The following is a 24975-nucleotide window of genomic DNA, read 5'->3' as shown; positions in this document are numbered from 1 at the left end:
ACTCTACCCTGCTCTCCTCCGGTGGCAGCGCTGTGGCGATCGACTGCCAGGCGCAGCTAAGGCTTTCCTTGCAAGAGAAGGAAAGCTAGAGGGCGTCGCGAGCTAAGGGCAGAAGGCAGTGCGTGGGAACAGCGCAACCCAGATGGTTATAGGTGAAACAAGAATCACAGATGACAGAGAAGGATATCTCCTGGGAAGAGGCGGGCTGAAGTGTGAGTGCCACTAATTTATCTGGACCCACGTGAGAAACTAGGACGAGGCTGGTATGAAAGATCAAGGGTTCCACCTTTCAAGGATTTAGCTTAGTTAAGGTCAGAGAGCCAGGCGGTGGTGGTGCACGCCTTTAATCCCAGAACTCGGGAGGCAGAGTCAGGCGGATCTCTGTGAGTTCAAGGCCAGCCTGGTCTACAAAGCGAGATCCAGGACAGGCATTAAAACTACACAGAGAAACCCTGTCTCGGAAAAAAACAAACAAACAAATATCAGAGGTCACAGGGGTTTGAAGACCAAGGGGTCACAAACCTGAGGAGTCTCTCATATGAGACGGGTGAAGCTTTTCTAGTGAGTGTCATCAGAGTTCAATGGCTATCAAAAAATTAACAGGCTCTCTATGGCTGGTGACACATGGGCAGCCTCACCCATTCTTTTTCCTTGACTAGTACATGGAGGGCCATCACTCTGAAGAGACCATGGAGTGGCAGGCTTCTCCCAAGGAGAGGAGTCTTGGCAGCTCAGGAGGCAATCTCTTTGAGACTTGTTGGATAGAGGGGGTAGGTGCTGGAGTGACATTAAAGGGGCCTCTATATCTCAGCCCTTCCTGCTGGAAGTGGCTGCAGTGACCCTAGCTAGCTACGTGCCAGAAGTGGCCTCCCTTCTTGATCAGATGTACTTTGCTCTGCGTACAGGCAGAAGCAGGATATTATTCAGAGGGACCAGGGGCTTCCAGGTGAGGCTTGGGCTGGGGATGTGACCGTGCAACTGGGGACTGGGAATGAGCCCACAAGATTCTTGTCCCAACTCCTCCCTAGACACTCAATGTGACTGAGCTTCAGTTTCTCACATCAAAAAGGTGCAGCAGCCAGGCCGTGGAGGCGCACACCTTTAATCCCAGCACTTGGGAGGCAGAGGCAGGCACATCTCTGTGAGTTCGAGGCCAGCCTGGTCTACAGAGTGAGTTCCAGGACAGCCAGGGCTACACAGAGAAACCCTGTCTCGAAAAACAAAACAAAACAAAAGCCTGTACTGGGTAGCGATTCCAGCTTGGATCTGGAAGTTCCAACCTCCATTGAGACTCTGGCAACTGTCACGCCTACGAGGCGGGGCGAGGGGAGGTGCTGGAAACCCTAGAGCTGGATGGGCGAGCGCTCTCTCTGGGCGCGCTCTCTGCGCCTGGACTCTGGACGGTGGAGATTGCCAGTGCAGAGCTCCAGAGAACACCGCTGGATTGCGATACACCTTCCCCAGACCCCCCCGCAACCTATCCATTCCTTCATTTGTAAGTCATCCACTAAATAAATCTTCCTTTTAACTACGTGGAGTGGCCTTTATAATTTTCCCCAATAAAAGCCCTCTATTTTGTGGTGCTTGCAACAAATTAATTCAGGGGGCTGGACAGATTCAGGGGTTAAGTTGCTCTTGTGGAAGACTTGGGTTTTGTTCTCAGCACTTGAATAGTGGCTCACAACCATACATAACTCCAGTTCTAGGAGATCCAGTGTCTTCTTCTGACCTCTTCAGGCACCAGGCACGCACTCGTTGCACATACATACATGTAGACAAAATAGAATAAAGAATATAAAAATATGAACCTAGGGGCTGGAGAGATGGCTCAGAGGTTAAGAGCACTGACTGCTCTTCCAGAGGCCCTGAGTTCAATTCCCAGCACCCACATGGTGGCTCACAACCATCTGTAATGAGATCTAGTGCCCTCTTCTGGTGTGCAAGGTTACATGGAGGCAGAACACTGTAAACATAATAAATAAAATCTTAAAAAAAAAAAATGAACCTAACTCAGGGGCTTGTGTATGCTATGCATGTGCTTGACCACTGAGCCACACCCCAGCCCCTCACTGGGGGGTTCTAGGCAGGGGCTCTACCACTGAGCCACACCCCAGCCCCTCACTGGGGGACTCTAGACAGGGGCTCTACCACTGAGCCACACCCCAGCCCCTCACTGGGGGATTCTAGACAGGGGCTCTACCACTGAGCCACACCCCAGCCCCTCACTGGGGAATTCTAGACAGGGGCTCTACCACTGAGCCACACCCCAGCCCCTCACTGGGGGATTCTAGGCAGGGGCTCTACCACTGAGCCACACCCCCAGCCCCTCACTGGGGGATTGTAGGCAGGAATCATGTCTTAAAAGGGTTTTTAGGGCCGGGCAGCAGTGGTAGTGTGCACCTTTAATCCCAGCACTAGGCAGAGGCAGGCAGACCTCTGAGTTTGAGGACGGCCAGGGATACACAGAGAAACCCTGTCTCGAAAAACAAAAACAAGTGTGAGTGTGGAGGGGTGTCAGGGGGGACTATAGGATTGGGCTTGTGTGTCTGGTTTTAGGAAGGGCTCAAAGAGGAAGGCTATTGCTCAGGGGTGGGTGTTGCCAAAAAGTAGAGGCATCCATGATTCCTGCCCCCCTTTTTGTTCTGTTTTTCTGAGACAAAGTCTCCGTTTGGAGCGTGCTACAGCATCTGCAGTTAACTCTTGAGACACTGACAAGCAGCTCAGACATCTGGGAGTCATGTGTATCCCCGACCGTCCTATAGACCAGGCTGGCCTTCAACTCAGAAGTCCACCTGCCTCTGCCTCCCAAATGCTGGGACTGAAGACACGTGCCACCATGCCAGGCAATGACTGACCCAGGAGGGAGGGAGTGGGGCTGAAGCCAAGACTGGTACAGCAGCAGTCACTTGTGTTAGCCAGTCACGCGCCTGGCTTGGGCAATATTCAGTCTTGTCTGTCTCCACCTTAGCCTTGTCTCTAACGTGTTCTGTGAACCTGCATCTGTTCCCCAGACAGAGGCCTGGCAGGTCGATCCCGGATGTCAGGGCTGCTTGTCACTGTCTCAGGAGCAGTAATGGCTGACATGTAGCATTACAGTGGTATGGAGCTGCCAAGTTCAAGACCCCAGCTTTTGGATGATGAAACTTGTCCTTGCCTAGGGAATGGAGCTTCACCTCAGGCAGCGTCTTCATCACCATGCTTACCACTCTGTCGGACAGGCAGACCTTCGGTTCTGATGCTGGCTGCACCTTTCATTTCTTTGTGCTTCTGCCTGCTCATCCACGTACAGCAGGGATCTATATATATACACACGTACGTGTGTGTGTGTGTGTGTGTGTGTGTGTGTGTGTGTGTGTGTGTGTGTGTATCTTGCTTTCTGCATAGAGTAGTCATGGGTGATTGCTGGCGTGGTTCCAAGGGTTTGGAGAGTCCTCCTGCCCTTCCCTCTCTCCCCCATATCCCTCAGGCCACCTAGGGGTGCCACACTGCACCCACGACCTCATCACCTTCACAGAAGCAAGTTCCAGGAGCATCATCTGAAGTGAGAGCACCGGAAGACGATGGCCCCTGAGCTGCAGGGGCCTTCTTGACTCTGCCTCACCTGTGCCTGCTCATCCCCTCCTCCGAGGCCTTGATTGTCCACCAAGACCCAGTCCACTTCTCAGGCAGCACCACCAAGTCCGTGATGCCCACACCACCCCTGGCACCTTTGCCTGGACTGAGTGTGGTTGGGACTTTGCCCAGAAAGCAGGGCTCCATCAGCACTACATCGGGCATGATTAGGGGAGCCCTTGAGTAGGCATGAGCCCTCTCTGCAGTGATGGGGCTCCACAGCTGGGGGATCCACCCATGCTAGGGTTGCAGGTCTCCTGGAAGGATTTAATTACCCTACCAGGAAGGCAAAAGTTGAGGCCACATCTGCAGTTTTTCGAGAACATAGGGTCTTTCCAGAAGCAGAGACATTGGATGAATAGATGTGTTGAGAAAGCGAGAAGGAAGAATTACTCCGATCTCCTTCAATCCCAGTTAAATAGCTTCGGATTCTATAATCACCTTTAATTTTTCCCAGATGGATGCCAGGGGCTGCAGGAGGAAATTGCCCTGGCTCTGTGCCTGGGTGGGGGTGGGGGAGTGAAGGGCTGCTAGCCTGCGATGCTGAGTGAGTTCCAGGACTGCATAGAGCCTTTGGGGATGGGGAAGTAGGAGTGAGCTGGACCCTGAGGTCCCGGGGTGGGGGTGGGGGGTTAGTTCTAGGCCCTGTCTCTTCCATCCCTATGCCAACCTTCCCCGACTCAGGGGCAATAGCGCAGCAAGGTGCTGCCGGCTGTCAGAGAATTCACGCTCCATTTTACTACTTTTGTTTCCCGTTCTAGTGATGGGATATTTTTATATGCACAAATGGGGTGCCACGAGTAAACCAACAGAATGGGTGTCTAAAAACCAAACATCCATGTTAAAGTATCTGAAGAGGGAGCCCCGGCTTCTGAGTGGGAACTGCCAGAGAACATATGGAAGTGAGGAGCAGGGGCACAGGGCAGAGCTGGCCCAGCCTGCAGAAGAACCAGCCTGGCATCAAACAGAGATGCCTTCTGCTTTGTGTTTCATTTGGCCAACACTGAGATTTCCTGTGGAGGCCCTGTCTTTGGCTCTCCTCAAAGGTCCAACCAAGAGTTCAAACTAGGGGCAGAGCAGTAAGTGTCAACCAGCCCTGGGAATGAGTCCCACCAGGCCTGTATTACGCCCTGAGGAATGTTTTAAAAGCACACAGGAATCCGGGCGGTGGTGGCGCACACCTTTAATCCCAGCACTCGGGAGGCAGAGGCAGGCGGATCTCTGTGAGTTCGAGGCCAGCCTGGTCTCCAAAGCGAGTTCCAGGAAAGGCGCAAAGCTACACAGAGAAACCCTGTCTCGAAAAACCAAAAAAATAAAAAATAAAAATAAATAAATAAATAAAATAAAAGCACACAGGAGAGCTGGGCATGGTGGCCACACCTTTAATCCCATCACCGGGGAGGCCAAGGTAGGTGGATCTCTGTCGATCTGAGGCCAGCCTGGTCTACAGAGTTCTAGAACAGCCAGGGCTATTACACAGAGAAACCCGGTCTGGAAAAACCAAAAACAACAGCAACAAAAGGCCACAGGTGAAGTGGATGTGGTAGAAAAAATTCCAGTTTTAGTGAGACAAACAAAAATGCACTTTCCAGATTCTCTTGCAGCTAGCTGTGGCACTGTGACCGAGTTCTGACCACAAGTTTGGGAAAGAGACTTACCTTCCCTCTCCCTCTCTATGTGGAATGTGGACATGGTTACCCATTAGTCTTCACCATAAAGTCAAAAGCGATACAGAATGGCAGAGCAACAAGATAGTAGGAGCCTGGGCCGCTGTCACCTTCATAGAGCATTGTGACTATGTAACAGAGAAACAGAAACTTCTGTCTTAAGCTGTGGTTATTTTAGGTCCCTGTCCCATACAGGAGAATCCACAGCAGAAGGCAGGTATCTACAAACTATGACTAGTTCCAGCTTGTTGCTTGGGTTTTCAAAGAAAGTTTTGGAGCACACACACTTGGACTCACTCAGTTCTTTTCTGCCTGGCTACCTTCACACTAACAGAAGGCTGAGAAGCTGCCTCACTGACCTGAGGACCTATATCACCTGACCTTTTTAGAAAGTGCAGTCCAGCCCCTGGCTTCACCTTCTCAGATCTACTCTGAGTCTGGACAGCAGTTCTCCTATGGAAACTGTTACCTCCGGCTGGTGTGTGGGATGTGTGACAGGGTCCGCCTGGAGCAGGCCTTTTTTCTGGGGTGATGAATGGGGAAACTGGCATGCAGTCATTTGGCCAATACTTTCCTCTCCAAGACGCCAGTTTTACAGAAGTGAAGCCTTCCCTTTGGTACCTGGTGAAAGCCCTGTTTCTGTCTCAGGTGTTCTCCAACCCCACACACCTGCTTCCTTAACCAAACTGACAGATCAAATCTCATGTGTTCTCCTAAGACAGTGGCCTGGTCAGGTGTGCTTCTCACCCCTCAGATGTCAAGGTTCGCCAAGACTTGGAATGGCATGGGTGGTGGTCTCCAAGTTTGTGTCGGCACAGCCACCTGAGTGACAAAAGGTATAAAACGGGTCGGTGGGACTTCTGTGGTCTACACCTTCCCGTCCCTGCTGGCGACCACACTGCACCAGCCTGCACTGCCTTATGGCATCTGCTGGCAGCCTATGCACAGCATCTGAAAACCTCACTCATGAGGACACAGCAGTCTCCTCCTCCCAGCTGTGCAGTCGGTATTTTCTAGCCGCGATGCCAGGCTGGGTTCTGCCCCAGGACCTTTGCTCTTGCTCCCTGTGCAGTGTCCTTAGCACAGGTCTCTGCAGAGGCCACGCTGCTACTGGGCTCTCAACCCTGCCAGCCCTAAGAGAAGCCCCAGACTGCCCAGCTGACGTGGACTTACCCTATTTCTCTGCAGCATTCCTCGGGGCCTGCGGTTGCAGTTTTGGGGGGAATTCTTTTCATGCTTGAATTCAAGCTCTTAGAGATAAGAAATACTGTGTCTCCAACCCTCACTGCCTCACGCCCAGTAAGACAGGGTGTGTGTGGGATGCAGGCTCAGCATGCACTCTTGACTGTGTCCTGGAGACCAGCCTTTCCCAGGGGCTCAGTGATACTAAGGCTTTCTGCAAACTGCCAGGCTTCCTTCAGTTCTGAACTGGAGGTGAGGACAGAGGGCTAAGGACATTAAGGGGGTCACCATGGCCATGGGGCTGGGCTGCCCCACCTCTCCAACACTGAACATTTGAAGCGCCTCTCTGTACTCTGAGTACAAGAGCCACTGTGGCCCTCTTCAGGTGGAAGCACCAGACAGTGAGTCACTGCACCAGTTGCACAGGGCTTGTCCCCACCCCACCGCCTGCCATCCCCTCAGTCCTACAGTGGAACAGATTTCTTAGTACCTTTTTTTGTTTTTCATCTTCGCTTTGGCCATTCTGAGAAAGGGGCCAGAATCCTAGGTGTGTTAGGCCAAGCACTTAGCACTGACTCACGCCCCCAGCCCCTCACTGGGGGATTCTAGGCAGGGGCTCTACCACTGAGCCACACCCCACTGGGGGGTTCCAGGCAGGTGCTCTACCACTGAGCCACACTCCCAGCCCCTCACTGGGGGATTCTAGGCTGGGGCTCTACCACTGAGACACACCCTAGCCCCTCACTGGGGGATTCTAGGCAGGGGTTCTACCACTGAGCCACACCCCCAGCCCCTCACTGGGGGATTCTAGGCAGGGGCTCTACCACTGAGCCACACCCCCAGCCCCTCACTGGGGATTCTAGGCAGGGGCTCTACCACTGAGCCATACCCCAGCCCTTCACTGGGGGATTCTAGGCAGGGGCTCTACCACTGAGCCATACCCCAGCCCCTCACTGGGGGATTCTAGGCAGGGGCTCTACCACTGAGCCACACCCCAGCCCCTCACTGGGGGATTCTAGGCAGGGGCTCCACCACTGAGCCACACCCCAGCCCCTCACTGGGGATTCTAGGCAGGGGCTCTACCACTGAGCCATACCCCAGCCCTTCACTGGGGGATTCTAGGCAGGGGCTCTACCACTGAGCCATACCCCAGCCCCTCACTGGGGGATTCTAGGCAGGGGCTCTACCACTTGAGGATGCAGGGAAGCACTCACCAGCCTGTTTTGTTTTGTTTTTTTACTTTCTAATTTTTTCATGCATTTCTGCACACCAGAAGAGGGTATTAAATCACATTACTGTAGTGGGTAGCCATTCCAGCTTTGGTCTGGAAGTTCCAACCCCCACTGAGGCTTTGGTAACTATCATGCCTACAAGGCAAGGTCAAGAGAGGGCCCTGAAGACCCAAGATCCAGTTGCGCCACGTTCTCTTGTTTCCTGGACCCTGGACGCTAGAGGTAGACCGAGGAGGGTTCTCCAGAGAACACTGCTGGACTGTGCTGCATCTTTCCCAGAACACGCAACCTACTTATCCTTCATTGGTAAGTTACGCCATTAAATAAATCTCCCTTTTAACTACGTGGAGTGGCCTTAATAATTTCACCAATACATTACAGATAGTTGTAAGCCACTATGTGGGTACTGGGAATTGAACTCAGGACCCCTGCAGGAGCAGCCAGGGCTCTTAACTACTGAGCCATCCCTACACCTGGGAAGTTTTGCTTTCATGTGTACCACATGCATGCCTGGCCCCTGCGGAGGCCAGCAGAGAGCATCAGATTCCGGGGGAGCAGGCTTACAGGGAGTTGTGAGCTATGATGTGGGTTCTGGAAACCAAACCTAGGACTTTGCAAAAGTACTCTTAACCACTGAGCCATCTCCCCAGCCCTAAGTTGCACAGGCTGCCCTTAAACTTGGGGTCCTCCTGCTCCGCCTCTGGAGTAGCTGGCATCACAGACAGGCCTGTTTCACCAGGACCCACTCCTTTCCCCAAGTTTGAACTCTGAGCACTGCTACCTGCATCCAGTGGGCCTGGTCCTTCAGAATGCCCACCTTAGTTCCCAGGTCCTGACCAGCCACTGACCAAAAAGGCAGCCACAGTGCTTTCCGCTGCCTGGAATGCAGTCTCCCGACAGGAGGGGCATGAAGGTATGGATCACTCCTGGGACACGCTGCCTCTTTCTCAGTTATCTATGCACTGTGGTCACAGGTATATGCCCCAGTGTTCCTTTGCCAGGATCCTAAGACTCAGTGTGACAATACCGAGTGGTGGATCCTTTAGAGACGTGGTTCTCAACCTGTGGTGTGTGTGTGTGTGTGTGTGTGTGTGTGTGTGTGTGTGTGTGTACGTGTGTTTGTTCGAACGACCCTTTCACGGGTCACCTAAGACCTCAGAAAACACTGATGTTTACGTTATGATTCATGACAGCAGCAGAACAAGAGTTAAGAAGCAACAGTGAGCATGTTATGGTTGGGGGTCACCCATTAGGAAGGGTGATGGCTAATCTCAACCGGACTGCATTGAGGAGAGCCTCAATCTGTAGAGTATAACATAGGTGTGTCTGTTCCAGAAAAGATTAAGGGGAAAGACCCACCCTGAACAAGAGCAGCAACACCATGCGGGCCCTGGGCCTGGATACAGCAATGTGCAGAACCAATAGCAGAAGTACGGCCTCTGCTCCCGACCCATGGAGCCAGGTGACCTTGGGCTTTCTCCATTCAGCTTTTTCCCCTTGAGGGGCTTCACAGCTAACAAGGGAGCACTGAAGCTGGTCAGACCCTTGGTCTTGAACTTCCTGGTCTCCAGAACTGTAATAACTTTAAATTCTTACAAGGCAGGCGGTGGTGGTGCACACCTTTAACCCCAGCACTCGGGAGGCAGAGGCAGGCGGATCTCTGTGTGTTCACGGCCAGCCTGGTCTATGGAGTGAGTTCCAGGGCTGTTTCACAGAGAAACCCTGTCTCAAAAAACCTAAATAAATAATAAATAAATAAATAAATAAATAAATAAATTTACATTCTTTATTACTTACCCAGCCTCAAGCATTTTGTTATGTCAGCATAAATGGACCAAGATACCCTATTCTGTGCGCGTGAATTTGTTGCCAGTTTTTGGATACTCAGCTATTATCGGTTCTGGGAGAGTGGGTTTTAAGACACTTTGGGGCTGGAGAGATGGCTTCCCAGTTAAGAGCACTGGCTGCTCTTCCAGAGGAATCAAGTTCGACTCCCAGAACCCAATGGCAGCTCTCAACTGTAACTCCAGTTCCAGGGAATCTGACACAGATATACATGCACACAAGACACCGACGCACATAAAATTTAAAAAGTAAATAAATTGGGGCTGGAGAGATGGTTCAGAGGTTAAGAGCACTGATTGCTCTTCCAGAGGTCCTGAGTTCAATTCCCAGCAACCACATGGTGGCTCACAACCATCTATAGTGAGATCAGGTGCCCTCTTCTGGCCTGCAGGTATACATGCAGGCAGAACACTGTATACATAATAAATAAATCCTTAAACAAACAAACAAACACACTTTGGTCTGTGAACCTTCAACAGGCTATCAAAAACGCCACAGCTCAGCAGGTAAAGTGCTTGACAAACCTGATCTGAGTCTGACTCCTGGAATACAGTGGGAGAGAAAACCGACTCCTTCAAGTTGTCCAGACACACACTTTTTTCAAAGATTGTCAATCATGTACATCATGTGTGTGTGGACTAGTGAGGCCAGAAGAGGGCATCAGACCCCTTGAACCGGAGTTGATAGGCAATCGTCAACCATTCTCACAGACAGAATCCCATTCACGAGGGCAGACTCCATCTCTGCAGCCTAATATTTTAAAATGCAAAGCTCCTTTGCTGAGGCTGAAGCGTCCAGGCGACAAGGGGGAACAGAAGGCCTCATCTATGGGAGGTGACCTCTGGCAAACTACTGACCATGAGACTGGGCTTGGCAGTCCAGATCTCCATTTCTTCTTTCTTTCTTCCTCCTTTGTCTCAAAAAAAAAAAAAAAAAAAAAAAAAAAAGGCTACTTCTTTGTGTAGCCCTGGCTGTTCTGTAACTTGCTCTGTAGACCAGGTTGGCCTCCAACTCACAGAGATCCACCTGCCTTTGCCTCCCAAGTGCTGGGATTAAAGGAGTGCACTAGAGATCTCCATTTTCTTTTTTTTCTTTTAAATTTATTTATTATGTATACAGTTATGCCTGCATATGTCCCTGCACTCCAGAAGAGGGCACCAGGTCTTACTATAGATAGTTGTGAACCACCATGTGGTTGCTGGGAATTGAACCCAGGTCCTCTGGGAGAGCAGCCAGTGCTCTTAACCTCTGAGCCATCTCTCTAGCCTGAGATCTCCATTTTCAAGAGAAGCCAGAAAGCTGTCTGTGGTATTACTCACCTTTCACAGGGCTGGTGTGGAGAGGGCCGGCAGTGCTTGCAGACCAGACCCGCCCTGTGGGGCACCACTTCTGACTCAGTGGTCAGAATACAAGCTCCTCTTCTTCCTGGCAGTGGGCTTCCCCCGCTCAACCTCTATACCTGTTGTGGCGGTTGTAAAATGTCCCCGAAGGGGCTGGAGACATAGCTCAGTCAGGAGAGGTTGTCTAGCATGAGCTAAGTCCTGGGTGCGGTTCCCAGCACTGCATACTGGACTGGGGGGGGGGGGCGACACAGTGGGGGAGGACCTCACACCTATGACCTCAGTACTCCAGATGTGAGATCAGAAACTCGAGGTGGCAACATAGTGCGTTCCAGGCTGGCACGGGCCATGAGACCCTGTCTCAAAGCAACAAAAATAAAACAAACGCGTGTCTGTAGAAATCAGCCTTGTGGGGACTAGGGGTGTAGCTCAGTGGTGGAACACTTGCCCATCATGCACAGTGGCCCTGGGTTCATTTCCTGGTACTGAAGCTGCCTGGCCCTCTGCTCCTTTCATCCCCCCATGTCACCAGGCCTCCTCCTGCCTGCTCCATTTCCCTCTCAAGCATCCCAAGAAGGCCCCTCCCTCAGCCTCCCTCAGCCCAGCCTGGAGCCTGAGCTTCCGGCCGGCCGCTCATTCTCACTGACCGCTCATTCTCACCGACCGCTCATTCTCACCGACGGCTCATTCCCACTGACCGCTCATTCCCACTGACCGCTCATTCGCACTGACCGCTCATTCTCACTGACCGGTTGTGCACTTGTCCCTGGAACACTCACCTTCCAACAGTCTGACTCTGTGGCCCAGGCTGGCCTTGAACTCCCACCTCGGCTTCCAGAATGCTGGGATTACAGGAATGTGTCACTATGCCTGGTTCCACACTTTGCATGGCTTATCTAAGCAGGTGCTTGCAGTCACCCCGTCCTGACAACCCCCAGGGGTTGGGGCACAGCTGTTGGCAGTGCCTGTGCAGCACACGTGAGGCCTTGGGTCATCCCCAGAACCTCACGGACTAAGAGACAAGGCAGGAAAACGCTACGGCGGCGCTGTTTGAGGCCGTTTGAGACACACAGAACCTTGTCTCAAAACAACAAAAAGTCACCCTCCGCTTCTGCCCACCCAGTCTACCACTGTACTCCCAGCTCCTGGGCCAGCGCGGGCTGCTTCAGAGGCCTTTTTTTTAAGCAATTTTTTATTTATTATGTACAGTGTTCCACCTGCATGTATGTCTGCACACCAGAAGAGGGCACCAGATGGTTGTGAGCGATCATGCGGTTGCTGGGAATTGAACCTGGGTCCTCTGGAAGAGCAGCCAACGCTCTTAACCTCTGAGCCACCTCTCCAGCCCTATTTCCTATCTCAAAGCAGGGGCCTGGTCTCATTCCTTGTCTTTCTTGGTGTGTGTGTGTGTGTGTGTGTGTGTGTGTGTGTGTGTGTGTGTGTGTGTGTGTGTGTGTATGTGTGTGTGTACACACTGTTTTTTCAGACAGGGACAGCACTCTCTAAGCCTGGGCTGGCCTTGAACTCTCTCAACAACTTGCCACACCTTCCAGAGTGCTGGGATTCCTAAATCACCATGCACAGCATCAGGACACTCCACCTCGGGGACCTGGTCTTAACCCCCAGCAGTCAGTCATTCTGGCCTTCCTTATTATCCCAGGTGGGCTCCTGCCTTGTCCAGCCTAGAAAAGAGTTCATTCTCATGCACAACTGCCTCCTTCCCTGGTAGAATTATGAGATTTAAAATTACGTGGTGTTTTAAATAGGTGGCCCCATGAGTTTTGAACGCTTAGTTACCAGGGAGTGGCGCTATTTGAAAGGATTAGGAGGTGTGGCCTTCTTGGAGGAAGCGTGTCACTGGGGGTGGGCTTGAGGGTTCAGAGCCCAGTGTCGGTCTCTGCCTTCTGCCTCAGCATCAGTAGCTTCAACTACTTCTCCTGCACCGTGCCTGCCCAGTAACGGACTGAACCTCTGACACTCTGAGCCAGCGTCTAATCAAATGCTTCCTTTTGAGTTGCCTTGGTCATGGTGTCTCTTCCCAGCAGTCACTACGACCCTTTCCAGACAGTTTGCCCTTCTCTTGTTTTCCTTCACAGCGCTCACCCCACCTAACACTGTGGCGTCTTTTTCACCGTATCTTCAGTGTCAGCCCCACAGGGCCCACGTCAGCTCTGAGAGGATGAGGGTGTCATTTAATGTGCAGAGCTGGAGCCAGGGCTCACTGGTTAAGAGTGCTTGCTTCTCTTGTAGCGGACCCAAAGCTCAGTTTCTAGCAGCCAAGTCCAGTGGCTGGCTCACAACAGCCTGTACTCCAGGGAATGACACCCTCTTCTGGTCTCCTAGGGCACTATACACACGCAAATCTTATTTAATGGTGCATTTGCAACACTTAGCACATGGGAGGTACTCAAAACTACTGTTAAAGAGATTCCTGGAATCTCTGACTGCAGACAGACAAGGCCATTGGCTGGCACTGCACATCAAGGAAGCCCTGGGAGCTCGCTGTCACGTACTCGTAGTCCTCTTGGAAGGAGGGAATCAGGGGTGTGATGATGACAGGCTACTCATAGCCTTCATGGCCCCTGCAAGCTAGCTAGCCTTTCCCAGGCTTCTCTGCAGCTGGCTACAGCTCTGCAGATGACTTTCCAGCAGGGAAATTAGCCTAGGCACCTCTTGCTGACTCCCTGTCCTCTACCAATAAGCCAGGCAGGACACCCAGCATGGATCCAGGGGTGGCCTGAACCCCAGGACTCTTAGCTAAGTATGGTTGGTGGCTTTGTGCCTGTGAATCTGGCACTCAGTCTACGACAACAGAAGCACAAGTTCAAAGCCAGCAGAACCTTGTCTCAAGAGAAAAATGGAGCCAAACAAAAATGGCCGGGGATGTACCTTGCCTAACTCAAAGCCCCGGGTTCAATCTCCAGCACCACATAAAATCAGTGACGGTGGTGCATGCCAGCAATCCCAGCACTCAGGAGGTGTTTCCAAAACAGAGATGCTGGTGTAGACCGCTCACTATGTTCAGCCCCACACATGCAGCTCAGCACACACGGAATCCAGCTTTTATTCTGCCCTTCACACATGACTGCTAAGACAACACAGATGGGTGAGAACCCAGCCCCACTCCAGCTTCCTCAGCCCCTGCTCCCACCCCCCTCACCAGCTCCCTGGGGGCCCTGGCTAAACCTCACCCCGGGCATGCAGCATGAAGTGACCATGCAGCTCCCCGAGGTTGTCAAAGGAGTCCTCACACTCCGTACAGTGGTAGGTACCCCCCTCCTCCTCGTCTTCATCTCCATCCCGCCCTGCTGGCCGGCTCTCCCCAGTACGAGACGGCTCCTCCTCTTCCTCACCAAGAGCCCTGCCTTCAGGGGCTGGGGCTTCCTGGGTTGCTGTGGTCGGGCAGCAGAGTCGGCAGGGCGGGGCACCCGGCGGGGCCTCTGCCAGTGGTGACCGGCCACAGAGCTGGCAGGGCTGTGCAGGTGGACCAGCAGGCTGGGCTGCTCGGGGGGCCCGGCGGGACGGGCCCCCCCTGCCCCCACCTATGCGCTGCTTCACCTTATAGCCAGGGTCATATTCGGGGTCGTCAGTGGTCTCCTCTTCCTCCTCTTCCTCTTCCTCCTCCTCAGAGTCGGGCTCTGAAAGAGTGTATTCAGAGTCAGAAGAATGCTCCGGGCCTGTTGGGGCAGGTAGGAGAGACACGGCATCAGGGCTGTGTGTGTCCAGCTGCCCCCTTGAGCCCCATTCAAGCTCACTGTAGGGGCAGGACAGCTTGGCACACAACACAGATGCAATGTATCTATCTATGTGTCTAGCAAATGAGTGTCTGGCAAGAACTGTATCTGTCATCTGTAAGGCTGGTACTCAAGGAGGCTGAGGCAGGAGAATCACTGCAAGCTCCAGGACAGCTGGCTTAGAGAGAATGAGATACTGTCTCAAAATGAAGAATAGACAGATGGGCATCAGCGGTGGGGTAGACAGCAAAAACAGTATGTGTGTACTCACCCAGCTCTTACAGCAACACCTGAGCCAATGTGGAAACTGAGGCATAGAGCAGGCATATGACTCACTCACCTACAGTCGTCACACAGTCTACCACAGAGAGCTAAATATGAAAATGGCCTGCACTGGACCATTCCAGGAAGACGAGCATCACAATATGTGGCTAAGTAGTAAATTAAAATGCAGTAAATGAAAATAAGAAAATGTTTTTCCCCATTTGTATATGTGCACGCGTGCATGTACACACAGAGACTTGTGTGCTGCGGAACATTTGTTTAATGATGCAAAGATGTGTTGCGTTCTTTTGTGTTGCATGTGTTTAACACGGTGAAGCTGTGTCACTCTGCCTGTCTAGAACACCTGATGGTCTAATGAAGAGCTGGACGGCCAATAGCAAGGCCCGAGAGGGACAGGCAGGGCTGGCAGGCAGAGAGAATAAACAGAAGGAGAAAAAAGAGAAGAGGGAGGACACCAAGGGCCAGCCATAGAGTAAGGAAAGAAAGACATAGAACAAAGGAAGGAAAAAAGCCCAGGGGCAAAATGTAGTTAAAGAAAAACGGGTTAGGGCAGGTGGTGGTGGCGCACACCTTTAATCCCAGCACTCGGGAGGCAGAGGCAGGTGGATCTCTGTGAGTTCGAGGCCAGCCTGGTCTATAGAGTGAGATCCAGGACAGGTGCCAAAACTACACAGAGAAACCCTGTCTTGAAAAACCAAAAAGAACAAGTCTCTGTGTACTTATTTGGGAGCTGGGTGGTGGACCCCTAAAGACTGAAACAACAATAACAAGAACTAAGTACACCTGTGTCGTGGAGAGGCCAGAAGTCAGCAGTGGTGCTCTCCTTAGTCACTTGCCATCTTGTGTTTTCAGATGGTCTCTCACTGACCTCAGAGCTCACCACGCTGACTCATCTGACGGGCCAACCCCAAGACCCTCCTGTCTGTGCCTTCCACGGTGGTATCCCAGGTGCGGAGACAGTGCTGGGTTTTGACCTGGACGCTGGTGACCCAAACTCCTGCATTCATGCTTCCACGGCAAGCTTTGTACCTACTAATCTATTCCCAGCCCATTTGGTTTTGAGACAGGTTCTCATATAGCCTAGGGTTGGCCTTGAACTCCCGATCTTCCTGCCCCCACTTCCCAAAAACTGGGATTACAGGCCATACCTGGCTTTTCTTTTTTGTTGTTTTTAGAAGACAGAACACATGTATGTGCATATGTACATATGTATGTATGTACATACATGTTTCAAGATGGCCTTGAACTCATCACCTTGCCTCAGATATACAAGTCAATTAAGTAGAGACACATTACTATAATCTCAGGGCATAAAATACATATACACAAGTTTGGGTTTAAAAACGCTAAGCCTGACACCCTGATTTGATTCCCAGGACAAGTAGAGGAAGAAAACTAACTCCTAATAGCTGTCCTGGGACCTCCATTCCTGGTACCAAGAAGGTATATCCACCCTCATTAAATCAATTAATAAAATGTAGCGAAAGCTCTGAAATGAGAAAAACCGAAGTGATGCTAAATACACGAGCAGCTGGTCTGGGGCCATACGTATGCCGGGGTCTCCACGGCCAAGGGCTGGCAGTCCTCAAGATGCCTGCTGCAGCCCCACTGGGGAGGGCCTGCTGGAAGTACCCCACTGGACTGTGGCAACAACCTCAACCTCCCTCTGCCCCTGCTTCCTCCTGCAGCTCCCGGGGATGGTGTTTCTACCCTCACTCACATCACCATGGTGGCAACAGATGCTCAGGGGGCCCCTCCGACTTCATCATCTGTCCTCACCAGTCACCATGGGCTCCTTGCTGTCTCAGTACCACAGGTGTGCTCCTACCCAAGGGCCTTTGCTTCCCTTTCTGCAGATCAAGCTCCAACCCTCTGTCTTGGAGCACACTGGTCACCCTATTTCATAGCAGCCCTGCCCAGCACTGCCTATACCCCTCACCCTGCCTTAATTTTCTTGTGCAGTCCAATCAGCTGCACACCAATTGTACTGATGTTTCTTCTTGTCCCCAAGAGAAGTAGTGGCTGTGTGGTGGCCCTGATGGCTAGGACACTCTGCATGCTGAGTATCTGTGGAATGGACACTGACCTTCTGTATGTTGTCCCCTCTGCTATGGATGCTCTGTCCTGCTCTCCCCTTGGTGAGCCACCCTAGACCTCCTCTTCCTAGGTAGCCAGTCATCTTTTCTACTGGCCTCTCACCGTCCCCTCTGAGCCGCAGGACTGTGTCCTCTGTGCACCCTCCCAGTCTCAGGACTGCTTCAATGTCCCTGCCCCATTCTGCTGCCCCCTACCTTCAACAGATATCTGTTGCTGGAGGGCTTCTGTCTGGTCACTGGCCATCAGTGTTTTATTTATATAGAGTGATATCCACAGCAGATATCTGCTGTGGGATGGTCTTCCTGTATGCTGTGAATATGTGTTGCTATTGGTTAATAAGCTGATTTGGCCTATGGCAACCCAGGATACAGCCAGGCGGGAAATCCAAGAGAGATACAGGGAGAAGAAAGGCAGAGTCAGGGAGGCGCTGTGAGCTGCCAGGGAAGCAAGATGCAGAAGAACACAGGTAAAGCCATAAGACATGTGGCGATACAAGGATGAATAGAAATGGCTTAATTTAAGATGTCAGAGCTAGCTAGCAGTAAGCCTGAGCCACAGACCAAACAGTTTGTCATTAATATTAAGCCTCTGAGTGGTGATTTTTATAAAAAAAACAGTTGATGCCCAGGCAGGACCGAGAAACTTCAGTCTACAGATATTCCCTGAGCCTAGGCGTCTCTCTGCACATCATTCCTCACTATGTCCACTTGGCCCTTCCTATTCAGGCTTCAGGACCCAGCACAGGCAACCCTCTATCATAGCCACTATCCTGATGGTCCTGGTTATTGCTGCCCCCATCACTTTCTAGGGGCTGTGGCATTCTAGGCTTGATGTCCCTCATCAGCCTGGGAACTCTTGGGGTTCCCACCTCAGTCTAGGAGAGGACAAGTGGGTCATAACTAATGGTGAGCCCAGGCTCTGAGCTCCCTCCTCCAGGCTCTTCCCTCTGCTCTTCCCTGTGAAGACCCTTCTAGCAACTCCAGCTCCTCTGTGAGGCCTAGCTCCATGTCACCTCCTCTATAAAGCCTTCTTGCCACCCCCAACCCGGCAATAACATCTCCAAGGCCTGAAGACTCAAGGCAGGCCCTTGGGAACCCAGCTACAATTTTCAGCCCTGTTGAGTCTGAGCGGATAGGACTCCATTTACTAAGAGGCTCCAGCCTTGTGCCAGGGCCCCACCTTCTCTCACCTCTGGCCTCAACCTCCAGGGTCCTCAGTGCCCACTATGACCTCACGAAGTTGCTTGTGATGAGCCCCCCGGTTGTTGTCCTTGGCTACCAAACCTTGCATGTTTACCATGACTTCCAGCTCAAGCCCCTTCGCACCCGCCATGCATTCTCCATCCAAGAGATCCTCCAAGCCCGGCATGGCTCCGGCACCCACTGGGCCCTCCATGCCCACCACAGCTCCTGCAGCTCCAGCCTCCCTGAAGACCACCAAAGCGGCGGCGGTGTCCAACAGTCCCTCCGTGCATCCTAAGTCCCCTAACTTGGTCATGAGCCCCAACAGTCCTAAGTCTCCCAGATCAACAGGTACCAAGACAGCTCCTTCATCCCGGCCCAGCAGCAGGTCCCAAGGCCACAGCAAGATGAGGACGTCCAGCCAGGTGAGCACTGACACCAAGGCCAGGAAGGCCAGCAAGGGCAGGAAGGACGGCAAGACTGGCATTGTAGGACGACCTCAGCAGAAAGGCCCACACAGCCGAGGGCGAACCCCAGGCAGGAGGGGAAGCCACAGCTCCAAGACGTCCCCGAGCAGATCAAGTACTCCTAGCAGGAAGAGAACCCACTCTGCCAAGCCAGGTGTGGCCAAGAAGGCAAGGACCCCTACTTCCCACCGCAAACAAAGCCAAGGCAAGAGTTACAGCCAACCCAGAATCAGTACCCAGGAAAGGAACGCTAGCCAGTCTAGAAACATGGGCCGGGAAAAAAGCCCCAAGCTACCAGGAACCTCAGACCCGAGGAGCAGCTCCAGACCCCCCATAATCCCCAGTAGGGCCAAGAGCCACAGCCTAAGTAGGACAGCCTTAAAGAGCTCCAGCAAATCTCCTGTGGCATCCAGGAGAGCCAGGAGCTATAGCCAGGTGATGTCCCCCAGCAGGGAACAGACTCACACCCTGACTGGTCTCAATGCCACGTCAGGAAAGGCCAAGAGTTACAAGCAAGACAGCAGCCCCAGCAGGACCCAAAGCTTCAGCCGTTCTAGGACCCCCAGCAGGACCCGAAGCCACAGTCGCTCTAGGACCCCCAGGAGGTCAAGAAGTCGCAGTCACAAGAGGACCCAGAGCCGGGTGAGAAGTTACAGCTGGAAGAGAAATCGAGGTAGGGCAAGAAGTCGCACCCGGAGGGTCACACCCACACATATGAGACGCAGCCAGTCCAGAGCCCACAGCCAGGAGGAAAGTCACAACCCATGGAGAGCTCCAGGAAGACAGAGAAGCCAAGCGTGGCCTGGGACTTCCAGTGAGGAACAAAGCCGCAGCCGGTCCAGAAGCACCAGAGAGAAAGATCAGAGCCGACCAAGACCCGCCAGGAAGAAGGGGCACAGGCGGTCTAGGAAGCCGAGCACCGGGAGCGGGCGCAGCCAGTCCAGAAACCCCAGCACAGACACAGCCCAAAGCCAGTCTCCAGCCTCCATCAAGAAGAGAGCACGGAGCAAGGAGAGCCGCCGCGGCCCATCGAGAACCACCGTGGAGCAGAGCTCCCAAAGCCACTCGAGAGCCCACAACAAGGACCAAGAACACACCCGAGCTGCAGCCCCTGAGAGCCGCCTAGGGAAGCCGTCTCCCACCAGGACCAGGAGTTCTAGTCAGAAGAGAGCCCACAGCAAGGGAAGGGGCCGCTCCTCATCACGACTCCCCAAGGGAATCCGAGTCCAGGATGACAGCCTTGTCAACCCCAGGACTTCTAAGGCCACCTCACCTGGGGAAAGGTCTTCATCATCCTCCTCCAAGCTGGCGTAGCCTCCAGTCTCAGTGGGCTCACGGGTCTCTGTCATGGCCAGGGGAGGGGACAAGAGACAGGAGCAGAGCAGCGACTGGGCAGGGTCCCTCCCCGGCCAGCTCTCCCACGGTCACACCTCCAGCCACAAACTCTTCTAACACGGGATGTTGGCAGGTAGAGAGGGATGCTGGACATGGGGAAAGGAAAGGCCTGTGGTGACTCAATAAATTTTTACATAACACTTGTCCCCATTCCAAGACCCCTGTGTGCTCAGTGAGGTAACGATGACCCCCAGACTCTGCCTCCTGGAGGCCTCGACTTCTGCATCTTGTCAACCAGACTTTGTGGTTCTTATTCAGTAGGGTAGGGGGAGATGATACCCCTAGTCATTTAAAGGTAGGCACTGGCATGGGCACCAGTCATAACTAAGTGTAGAAGGAAAACACCTGTGCCAGGCATTAACTCTAGCTGTTGGATGGTGGAGAGGTCTGGGACTGAAGGAGGACACCTTGTTAACTATTAGGGACACAGAAAACTTGGTACAGCTTTGACACTATCCCAGAAGTGTTTTGTTTTCATGAGACACGATCTCAAATATCCTAGGCTGACCTTGAATTTCTGATGCTCCTGGATCTACCTCCCAAATGCTGGAGATCAAACCTAGGGCTTCATATACGCTTGACAAGAACATTACCAAGTGAGTCACATTGCTACCCTTCAGTTTTTCCTTGCTTGAAATGGGGCCTCATGTATCCTGAAATTGGCCTCAAGTTCACTAAGTAGCCTCAGATGGATCTTCCTGCCAAGTGCCAGGATTACAGGTGCACCACCATGTCTGGTGTATCAAGTATTAACTTACATTAATTTGTGGAAGTCAGCCTCGCCTAGGTCTGAACCTTTTCTGGCTACAGCTTCACAAGGGACCCAACTTCTCTCGTCTTGTTTCCTTCTCTGGAAAGCCTGCTTCCAGGCCTTGACTGGTACACTCATAACCACACAGAAACAGCTCCCTAGAGGCAGAAGAGGGAGTAAGTAAGGGACTTACTTACAGAAAGGGCCTGCAGGTGGCCCAAAGCCCAAGATCACAGGTCACCTCCGCAGACTGGTGGCTGAACAAGGATTCAAAGCCATGCTTTGAATATCAGTAAGCTCAGACACATGGCAGCCCACACCTGCAATCCAGCCCTTAGGCTGGCAGAAATCTCAAGTTTAAGGTCATTGGTGACTACACAGAGTCTGGGCTTACATGAGACCCATCTCTAAAAAGCAGACTCATAGAACTTGTAGGTGTGTGGCAGACTACTGCCCTGCCCATCCCTCCAGCCACTCCAAACTTCTGGAGGGTGCATACAGGCCCTTTATAGCTGGAGGTGGAGGGGTCCTGGTTACATCCTGCGGTGGCCATCGGCAATTTTCTGCTTCCTCTTTGTGGGCCTTGGAGAACTAATTTTCACCTTGCAAAGCCCACATATAAACATCTTCTGTACATCTCCTCAGCCCTAATAATCCCTGTCTCTCCCAAAGCACACATTTCCTCCTCCTGCACTGTGAGAGGGCCAAGGTGGGACTAAAAACCACCATACCCTTACATTCTCCATAGACTCTTGCTATACGGTCCAGGCTGCAATCCTACCAACGTCAACCTCCAGGTGCAGGGATTATAGGCATGCAACCACTCCATCTGGCTCAGCCTCACTGAAATATGACAAGCCTGTATGTTAGGCACTGGGACCCAATGGTAGAAAGCCCACTATCTCTTCAAAGCAGATGTCAAAGTCACTGCCAGGGGAATGAAGCTGAAGCAGGAAGAGTAGGGTGGCATCAATGGATGGGGACTTAAAAGACACCTGGACCAGGCCTTTTAAGGACAGAGAATCAGTAAATGGCAAGGAAGAGCTCTCATGATTACCCATCACATGCAGGGCCCCTCTAATTCCGGAATTCTACATTATGCCTGGAAAAACTGAAAACAACTGGTTCCAATTTTTAATATTAATATTAAATATTTAATATAGCCAGGCGGTGGAGGTGCACGCCTTTAATCCCAGCACTCGGGAGGCAGAGGCAGGAGGATCTCTGTGAGTTCGAGGCCGGCCTGGTCTACCGAGCGAGATCCAGGATAGGCACCAAAACTACACAGAGAAACCCTGTCTCGAAGAAACCAAATAATAATAATAATATAATTTAATACACATGTTCATGCAGTACCCAGGACTATGCAAACGCATTCTGTTTTGAGATCGGTTCTCACTATGTAGCCAGAACTGACCTAGAATTCCTGACCCTCCAGCCCCGGCCTGGGGTTGCTGAAGTTATAGGCATGTGACACACACCGGGCTTTAACTGTTACTCTACTGGCTACCACACCAGAGATCGCCAGGACTTTCCCTGGGGTTACCTGGGGACAACCATCCCTTTCCAAACCCACATTACACAAAGCTTCTTTCCAGAATGTTCTGGACATCAGGTGGAACCATCCCTCAGGACGGAAATCCTGTACGCAGCCAGTCTGACTTCCAAGACGGTACGGGTACAAAAAAGAAAACATCCTCCGGACTACAGGTGAAAATCAGATGGGCGTGGTGGTGCATCCCTGCAAACTCAGCACTTGGCAGATTACACACTGTAGGTCATCCTGCACAACACTGTGGGTTCAAGGCCAGTCAGGGCTACCTGACACCGTCTCTCCCGCCTCCCACAAAGGCCGATACCGTGGCCCGGACCCCCACACCACGCTGAACCAACACGGTGTGAGTGGACACAATTAGGTACCTTGCCGCACAACGCTACGTTAGGGCAAGGGCTCGGACAAACCCGAATACCAAACAATGCCGGGTGACAACCTGCCACGATGCCTCGGGCCTTTAACGACCACCTTCTACAACGCCAAGCACCGAAACGCTCCTCGTCTCGCGGAAAGCGTGTGCGACAAAAGAAAAAAGAAAAAAGGGACCCTCTCCAGCAGCCCCAGACCCCAGGCGAGGCGAAGCTGCGGTAGGTTCCGAGCCGCGTGCTGCTAGCAGCACGGGAGCAGCACCGGGCTCCCGGGCCGGTCACCCTGGCAGGCGGCCGCGGGCTCCCGGCATGCAGCGGGGCCGTACAGTCCCAGCATGCCCCGCGCACCCCAAGCACCGACACTCACCGACGCCGGCGGCCCCGGCTCGGGCTCGGCGGTGGCGGCGGCCCCAAGCCCGGGCACTGCGCCTGCGTCCAGGGAGCCCCGGCGAGCGAGCGGGCGAGCAGGCGGGCGAGCGGAGCTCAGGGCGCGTGCGCCGCCAGACGGACCATTCCTGGCCGTCGGTGGGAAGCGGGGCTCAGGGAATCGATCGCGCAGGCTGCGGAGCTCGCCACCGGCGAGGGTGTGGGTCTCTGCCGCCCAGGGGGCCCCGCTGGACTTGGTACAGTCCGCGGCTCGACCACCGGGGAGCTTCAGCAGCCGAGCGTGCGTGCGTGCGCGCTGCAGCGAACGCGCCTTATAAATAGGGGATGCCTTGGGGTGGGGGGCGGGGAGGGTGGGGTGGGGGCCTAAGTACTCGGCTTGGATCCCGGCTCCAACTCGGGTTGGAGGCTCTCATTTGCATAATCCTAGCGCGGGACAAAGGAAGGCCTCCCGCACTGGAGGATGTGATTTGCATATTCCCGGGAGAGGCCGTCCTTCCCAGCGCAGTGATTAGCATATGGATGGAAGGGGAGGGGGGCACCTGGGCAAAGCGCATGCGTTTAGGGGCTGCCGACTTGAGAGAAGTGGGCTGGCCCCCTTTTCCTGAAACTACAGAAGGTCTAGGACCCGGTTCGTGCCCCTGCCACCCAGGATAAGTCTTTATTGCTCTCCTGGGAATTAGGCCAGCACGTGGTTTCTGCGTTTCGAGAGATCTGGTACCCCACACACAATCAGTTTAAGGAAGACGAACCACATTTGTTTAGACTAATACCTAGAGCTGCTGACCTCGAAGAGGTGGAGAATAGGAGGCTGTGGGTGCCAGAAACGCCTGCTCCAGCCCAGGGTTCTGCAAGGGCTTCCAGGGCTTGATTTTTAAGCCAAGTCTGAACAGGGGCCAACTAGGAGTCTCTTGGCAGAGGGACTAGCTAATGCAAATGCCCAGAGGCAAAGGAGTGTCTGCATTCTCAGAGGAAGAACAGGCAGCTTCGTTTGCTGGAACACAATCGGAGAGCAGAAAGTCTCCCATGGTGTTTGCTTCTTTTTCTTTCTTTCTTTCTTTCTTTCTTTCTTTCTTTCTTTCTTTCTTTCTTTCTTTCTTTCTTTCTTTCTTTCTTTCTTTCTCTTTTCTTTTTTTTTTTAGGCAGACTAATGTAGCTCAGGCTAGCCTCTAACTCCCTGGGTCAAAGAGAATGACCTTGAACACTGCCTCTTGAGTGCAGGCATACGGCAGCAAGCCCAACTCCAGTAGATGATTTTAAAGAGCTGTAACTTTATGTTGACTATACGTAGCCGTCACCACAACCCCCCCCCCCCCGTGCTCAGAAGAACTGATTTTATCACTAGCGACCTGAAACGCTCCCATTAAACGGTAGAATACGAAGTTTTGCTTTGTTTTGTTTTTGAGACGGAGTCTCCTAGTGTAGCCCACGATGGCGGGGAACTCTCGCTCGCTCCAGGCAGGTTTTTCAGGCATTTCCCACAGTTCTCCTGCCTCAGCTTTCCAAATGCAGGGATGACAGGGTTGCGTCACCACACCTGGCCTCTCAGTTAAAGCTCTGACCCTGATGTTTTTTCTGGACCCACCCACCTTTTTATCAGGTCCAGATCCCCAGCACTTCAAACACAGTCATCTTTTTACTGTCTGGGGCTTTGATCTTGCTGTCCGCTTTATCTGAGAATGCTACCTCCCCCCCCTCCCCCCCGACACACACACACACTCTGTGCTTCCTCCATCTCAGCACTGATGTCAATCTGAGGGACCTTCCTGGGTGATACAGCCTCTGCAGACCGAGTTAATTAGGGAACTGACACAGCACCTGTTTCAATAAATGATGCACTTTTGATGGTGGGTGAAGGTGGGTGAAGAGTGCCTGGGACT

The 24975-nt window shown here is 52.8% G+C and overlaps 2 protein-coding genes across 23 annotated transcripts; one reads left to right on the top strand and one right to left on the bottom strand.

The window, feature by feature from the left end:
• Positions 1-524: 524 nt before the first annotated feature.
• On the top strand, positions 525-3816 carry Znf576 (zinc finger protein 576). The gene is given in 5 exon segments (XM_076542488.1): positions 525-835; positions 3159-3283; positions 3467-3511; positions 3514-3548; positions 3550-3816. Coding segments are annotated over 5 exon segments (612 nt in total). The 5' UTR covers positions 525-662; the 3' UTR covers positions 3784-3816.
• A 10102-nt stretch (positions 3817-13918) lies between these two features.
• Positions 13919-23410, bottom strand: Znf428 (zinc finger protein 428). Of its 22 annotated transcripts, none has more exons than XM_076573346.1 (5): positions 22780-23025; positions 21526-21631; positions 20986-21127; positions 17189-20123; positions 13919-14555 (listed from the first exon to the last, which is right to left on the bottom strand). In XM_076573346.1, the coding sequence occupies exons 4-5, from the start codon at positions 17475-17477 to the stop codon at positions 14059-14061; spliced, it is 786 nt and encodes a 261-aa protein (XP_076429461.1). In that variant the 5' UTR covers positions 17478-20123; positions 20986-21127; positions 21526-21631; positions 22780-23025; the 3' UTR covers positions 13919-14058. The 22 variants fall into 22 exon arrangements, with proteins under 22 accessions (XP_076429461.1, XP_076429441.1, XP_076429443.1 ...); XM_076573326.1 differs by lacking the exon at positions 20986-21127 and adding an exon at positions 20796-20946; XM_076573328.1 differs by lacking the exons at positions 20986-21127; positions 21526-21631; positions 22780-23025 and adding exons at positions 20796-20946; positions 23079-23410.
• Positions 23411-24975: the final 1565 nt, after the last annotated feature.

The sequence above is a fragment of the Peromyscus maniculatus genome, chromosome 1 (assembly GCF_049852395.1).
Source record: "Peromyscus maniculatus bairdii isolate BWxNUB_F1_BW_parent chromosome 1, HU_Pman_BW_mat_3.1, whole genome shotgun sequence".
Classification (NCBI taxonomy): domain Eukaryota; kingdom Metazoa; phylum Chordata; class Mammalia; order Rodentia; family Cricetidae; genus Peromyscus; species Peromyscus maniculatus.
The sequence above is the reverse complement of the archived record's forward strand: the minus strand, read 5'-3'. Positions and strand labels throughout refer to the sequence as shown.

Coding starts and splice junctions, on each gene's coding strand:
- Znf428 (XM_076573328.1), bottom strand. CDS start 17,477: ATGTCTTATGGCTTTACCTGTGTTCTTCTGCATCTTGCTTCCCTGGCA. Junction 14,556..17,188: donor GCAACAGATATCTGTTGAAG/GTAGGGGGCAGC, acceptor CTGCCCCAACAG/GCCCGGAGCATTCTTCTGAC.